General features: G+C 38.6%; 1 protein-coding gene across 1 annotated transcript; it reads left to right on the top strand.

Annotated features, from left to right (window-relative positions):
- Positions 1 to 5,012: 5,012 nt before the first annotated feature.
- Positions 5,013 to 6,413, top strand: LOC149936082 (uncharacterized). The gene has a single exon (XM_090153616.1). It carries the CDS (start codon positions 5,013 to 5,015, stop codon positions 6,411 to 6,413), a length of 1,401 nt encoding a protein of 466 aa, XP_090009742.1.
- The last annotated feature ends 284 nt before the right edge of the window (positions 6,414 to 6,697 follow it).

Below are 6,697 nucleotides of genomic sequence, written 5' to 3'. Positions count from 1 at the left end.
AAAATTATAAACAATACTAAACAATTCGTCACGCTGCAAAAAGAGAGCGAAAATAAACGAAATCATCAACTACTTCTTAAAATGAAACTAAAATTTGTCTTTATAAATATTAGTCCAAAATGCAAAATAAGCAAAATGTTTGATATTAATTTGATTATTATTTATTTTAATTATTTGAAATCTATCTATAATTACATACAAAAATCTACATTGATAAGCGTAGTTAAAATAATTTAAGTAATTTTTTTACGATATTTCGAAAACATTAAAAGATTTGAAGTATTGGATAAAAGATAGAGAATCTAATTAAATACGTGATTTTTAAAAAACCGCCTTGTGAAACATATCAAGAATTTCATAACTTAATCTCAATTAACGCGACTAATTAATAAGAGAAGATTTGGCCTGGGGGCAGTTATATTTCGGGAAATATAGGCATTTAAATATGTGGAATAATTATTTTTCTCGATATAACGAGAAAAGAGCGGGTCACATTAGACACGCTATTCTTGAAAACTGCCTGGTGAAACATATCGAGAATTTCATAATTTAATATAAATTAACGCAACTGATTAATAAGAGAATATTTGGCCTGGGGGCAGTTATATTTCTGGAAATATAGGCATTTTAATAACATGGATATTTTCAATAATTTCGATACATCTAGAAAAGAGGTTTACAAACCTATAGTGCTTGACAAGGGGTCACGTACCCGAAAGCTCGCCATTTTAACGTTTATAACATTAAAATTTTTAAAGCCATGAAGTATCAGTCGTGTTATTGTATTATTATTGTAGTTAGTTTTTACCATTTTGATGTTAAATTAAAAATAAAACTACGAGCGTAAATAAAAAATGCCCATTTGTTTTGAACACTTAAGCCTCGTCAAGAACCGCTAAAATTAGGTGACCGCCATTTTTTGTTTACAACTAACTCTCCTTAGTCTACTAGCGTTTAGGTAATTTTAGGTGATATATTCCAACAGAGGCCGCCAATACACTTTCTCGTCCCTGTATCTACTGTCCTTGGCACCACCATTCTGAAATTTTGCACCATACCGGTTCAAAAGATATGATGAGTGGAAATAGGCGAGCCAAGTTAATAGTGGCTCGCCACCACCGTATTTTAGAAAATCCAATCGTTAAACGTAATTTTCACCATTAGGCACCACCATTTTTAAATTTAGCACCATACCGGTTTATGAATTGTTTAAATTTGAAACTCGGTGAGCCAAGTTAATGGTGGCTCGCCACGACCGTATTTAATAAAATCAAATATCACATCGTGTTAAACGTAATTTGCAAGAATATGCACCACCATTTTTAAATTTTGCACCATACCGGTTCAAAAGATATGACGAGTTGAAATAGGTTAGCCAAGTTAATAGTGGCTCGCCACCAGCGTGGGAAATAAGGCGGTGGCATTGGGCAAATGACCAGTTTAAAAATTGCCCAGACCAGTTTATTAATTAAATCAGAGGGGGTTTAGTGGTCCACTGGACCACTTAATTAATTCGAGGTTTTTTAATTTTTTTAAATGATTCAGCTTGAATATTTTGAAATTGGTAGGTCTAAATGTTATATTATAAGTCGAGTACTTGATTAAGGGGAAACTTTGTCTCATTCGAGTCAAGTAATTCAGAAAAACTTCGAGTAATATTTTTAACGAGTAGGGTTATCTTGATTAGGAGCTGGTTTTATTCGAGTAATTAGGAAATTAAATTTAAAATGAGTATTAACTAGCTTTCCATGCTGAAAAATATTCCTTAAATTTAAATGAACCACAGTTTCCAGAACTTTAGTAACATTTTAGTGACTAGTTGTATATAAAAAGACTAGTATAGTAGACTACTAACCTAAATATAGTAATTTACAGTAAAATTACAATACAATATACATTTATTAAATTATTAATGTACCATCTGTCCGAAAGACTCCTAAGTTCTAACGCCAGCCGACATCCGAATTCATACTATGTATTAAAAACCGTGATCCATCCTAAAGGTCATTCAAAGCATTGGTTGTTTTTTACGTCTTGTAGGTACCGTTCATTATTTCCACCCCAAAAAGTTGCAAACACCCGTCTTTGAACTTACAGCAGCTTATTCGAGTAATCGGGTACCCAACTATTCAATTTTTTGATACTCGATAATCGACGAGTGTTTTCCAATTACTTATTCGAGCCTTCGAGGTCCAGTTCTAGTACTCGATATAAAAAATACCGAGTAATCGATGATGTACTTGCACAGCCCTAGAATTAACCCTTTTAAAAATGGTTAAAAGTTAAAGGGGCTCAAATTAAAGGTGGGGGGGGGGGGGGTTAAACTTCAGGAGGGAAAAATACTATACTTTCCCAAGGGGGGATTATTCCTCGTTTCGGTTTGTCCGTCAGAAAATCGAGAGCTCCTCTAGTCGCAGTCGCGTGTGACGTAGTTGGATTCCGGCTTCGAAGCGCCTACGATCTAGACACAATAATGAGGCGTCTTACAATCTCAAAACCATGTATAAACTATGTCTGTCATTTTAAAAACTTCAATCGTTTTTATAAGAATTTAGGAATATAAATTAACTTATGGCACGCCGTTCAGGACAAAATTCAACAGAAAAATATATACATTTTTTTGTAAATATCAAGGTATTTTTTAAATTATAAGTGTTTTCAAAATATAAAGATGCTTTTAAAATATAAATGTGTTTTTAAAATATAACGGTATTTTTAAAATAAAGGTGTTTTTAAAATATAAATGTATTTTAAAATAAAGGTGTTTTTTAAAATATATAGGCGTTTTTGAAATATAAAGAGGTTTTTAAAATATAAAGAGGTTTTTAAAATATAAATTACTTTTGAAAATTAAGGCAAATTCATCTAAGACATTCGAGGCCAGTTTAAATGCCTAGGTTTTTTTCTGCCTGTCCCCCTTTAAATTAGGCCAACATGTTCAGCGGTTGGCCTACCACCAGGGTATTTGTGCTCCACTAAGTTAATTTAAAGGGGGACAGGCAGAAAAAAACCTAGGCCTTTAAGAAATGCAAAACCTACCTGGAAGGTGCAAAATTTAGTAGAAACGCAGTATAGTAACACATACCTCACAGGCAGTGGCGTAGACAAGGGGGATTTCCGTGTCACCGCCCCCATTAGGCGGTACTACATTTTGACCCCTCCTCGACCCCCTTTAACGAATTTCTGGCTACGCCTCTGCTTACAGCCTACAAGGATAGTTCTTTTATGTTTATTTCCTACAACATCTAGTTAAGTTAAATGGAACCACCTATGGACTACATTGTACTGGATGGTAAAATAAGCTAATAAGTCGATTAGTCCATTATAAAAAGGGATAATAAACCCTAAACAAATTTTAAGAAATTTCAAAACTTACTAATAGCTCGTACCGAATAAAGCGAAACTAATTTTTCACTCGAAGATATATTTGGTCCGAGTTTTGCGTTTTTTTGTTTGCTCGAAGACCTATCGGTACGAGCTATTAGTAAGTTTTTAAATTTCTTAAAATTTGTTTAGGGTTTAGCTTTATTATTCCTTTTTATAATGGACTAATCTATTTATTTGCTAATTTTCTCATCCTTTATTTACATCTAAATAATCCAAACTTATATTTTCATAAAAACACTTTAATATGGACTAAATCCCAAAAATAGTTCTCGAGTACAGAAATATTTATCACACAGGCATGTAAATGATAAAACACCTTTCAATTAAATTATTAATACTAGTTAAGTGACACCTTTCAATATTTTTAATGCTTTTAATATTTCCCCAATCAACTTTATACGTTCAGTAACTATATAACGTAATGTGATGCCTTTAGATACAGTTGTTAACAATAGCAGTAATTAATCAAATTATAGATTTATAAAAAGGCGGACGCGGCTTGTAGGCCGAAGAGGAATGTTTACGGTCAGCACTCAGCAGCTCTCCCGCTCGGTTGTCTTCTCACCGCGGAGTTTCTGAGATGCGCGACGCCTGTTTATTTTCGTCTTTTGAACCTGTCTAAACTAACCTCTCGGAGGGAGTATTGCTCAAGTGTGGATGATGGCAATCCTTTCACGCTCCCTTACAAAATGGCGTCCCACAAACTTCGACTTAAAACTCCACTTTCTGCGGTTCGCCGCCCTGATGGTTCTCTCACTGAATCCCCGATTGATACTTGCACTGTCATTCTCGACTCTTTATTTGAGCACGACAACCCACTTGATGACTTGGAATTACATGTCCCCATGCGGGGAGAGGCTCTCACGTTTCCTGCAACGGAGGATGACCTGCTTATGACACTTTATGAACTTAATAATATCACTCACAACATGTCCCCTAACAAGGCTCCAGGCTTGGACGGTCTGACTTTAGAAATAATAAAAGCTTTGCATTTTTCTGCACCTTCCATTTTACTCAGGCTCTTTAATGCATGCCTTACTTTGCACCACTTCCCCGATGCGTGGAAGTAGGCTCATATTATTTTACTCCATAAACCAGGGCGCGATCCCTCTTTGCCCAAGTCTTACCGTCCAATTAGCCTTTTAGCCGTGTTAGGCAAAATTTTCGATAAATTTTTGACTCAACGCCTATATCACTTTCTGTTTGTTAACGACCATATCAGCGATGCCCAGTATGGCTTTTGCCACGGCAAATCAACGACTGGCGCTATACGCAATCTAGTCAACCTAATTACTGAGGCTAACTCAGAAAAGTAATATATCCCGCTAATCTATATGGTTGCTTTTACAGCTTCCTAACTAACCGACAAGCGATGGTGATAACCTCTGAAGGGAGGGTCACTCGCCATATCTCTAAAGGCATTCCACAGGGTTCTTGTGCAGGACCGGTTTTGTATAACGCTACCAGACCAATGTGAGGCACAGGCTTTCGCTGACGACTCAGCGTTGGCTATTCGCGCCCTTAATCGTCGAATGCTAGAACATCGTGGTAACCAGGCCTTGGGCTTGCTCGAGGACTGGAGTTCCAAATATAAACTGTGTTTTTCTCCTGAAAAAACGCAGGTAATGACTTTTCATGGTTTGGGTGCCCCTGACCGTTTACCTCACTTCACTATGGGTGGACAAACGTTGACCCATTATACTAAGTTTAAGTACTTGGGAGTTGCCCTTGACAACCATCTTAGCTGGCTTCCCCACCTAGCTCACGACACATGGGGAATCAAGGGTTCCGCCTTGCGCCACATTTACAAACGAGGTTTCGAACGTATTATTGTTTACGGGGCCGGGGCCTGGTGGAAGGAAACAAAACACGTTAAGATGAGCTTAGCTCTTCGAAGTATACAGCGCATTTTCGCGCTACGTTTAACCAAGGCTTATCGTACAATCTCTACTGACGCACTGCTTGTTTTGGCCCGTCTGACTCCTGTTGACTTAATCGCCAGTCAGGAAGTGGCCATTGGAGCCTCTGCTCTCCATTGCTCGACCTCTTTCCTCCACAACCACTTAGATAAACCACACGATATTTGGAAGGACCATCCGGCTTGCCATCTGTCCTACCCTCACAACAAACTCGAACCGACAGGTTCTTGGTACGAAATCTATACCGATGGGTCCAAGACCGAGGCTGGGGTCGGGTGCTCGTTCACCGTCTTCTGGCACGGCCATGAGACTTCTTTCGAACAATTTTCACTCAACCCTGAGAGTGACGTCTACGCGGCTGAAATGCTTGCTATCCTTAAGGCCCTTCAATGGGTACAATTACCACAGATACTCTCCCCTGTTACTATTTTTAGCGATAGTTGGTCTTCACTACAAACAATACAAAGTTCTGACTCTAATTGCCGTCTTGGCTTCCAAATTAAACAACTTTTACATACCCTAGCCCCACTTACCGTTACCTTATCTTGGATAAAGGCTCATGTGGGGTTTGTCGGAAACGAAAGGGCTGATACGCTTGCTAAAGAGGCGGCAGCCGGTACAGGGGGACGAATATCTTTACCCCTTACTAAGACTTACCATAAAAGGGTGTTTAGGGACTTGTCCTCAAACACATGGCAGCAACATTGGTCGACCTCTTCTAAGGGTCGCTTTACTTACACCCTTATCCCTACAATCACGTCCTTTAAGGATAACGTAGATTTTTACTCCACTCAGGCCGTCAGCGGGCACGGGAAATTTCCCGCTTACTTATACCAACTAGGCCATTGCTTAGAACCATCCTGCGTTTGCGGTGCTGCATCCGCGGATATCACTCATTTTCTCACTGCTTGTCCGATAACTGCGCGGTTCCACGGCCTCCTTACGAATGCCACTGGTAATCCAGTTTTAACTAAATCAAACTACAAATACTTTGCGCAATTAATGAAACTTGTTACTTACCGTATTCAGGATATTATATCCATGCATTCTTCTAATGCTCCCAGCACGGTTTCCGCGTCCCAGAATTCTGATGCTTCTCGGGACTAGGTCGGCTTTGCTTTTTGTATAACTTTTCTGCACTTAAAACTCTTATCGTCAATCAATAAACCCCATGATATTTGGGAGGAACATCCGGCCTGCCGTTTGTCCTACCCTCTCACTACTTCCGACCCTACGGGTGCTTGGTACGAAATTTACACTGACGGTTCAAAGTCCGAGGCTGGGGTTGGGTGCTCATTCACCGTTTTCTGGCATGGTACTGAGACTCACTTCGAACAATATTCTATAAACCCTGAAAGTGATATCTATGCAGCTGAAATGCTTGCTATCCT

This window comes from Leiobunum rupestre, chromosome 7 (assembly GCF_980474605.1).
Source record: "Leiobunum rupestre chromosome 7, qqLeiRupe1.1.hap1, whole genome shotgun sequence".
In the NCBI taxonomy this organism is placed as follows: Eukaryota; Metazoa; Arthropoda; class Arachnida; order Opiliones; family Sclerosomatidae; genus Leiobunum; species Leiobunum rupestre.
This window is presented reverse-complemented; position numbering and strand designations above follow the sequence as displayed.

What these genes read in the sequence shown, in the direction of transcription:
- LOC149936082 (XM_090153616.1), top strand. Translation starts at nt 5,013, where the DNA reads ATGACTTTTCATGGTTTGGGTGCCCCTGACCGTTTACCTCACTTCACT.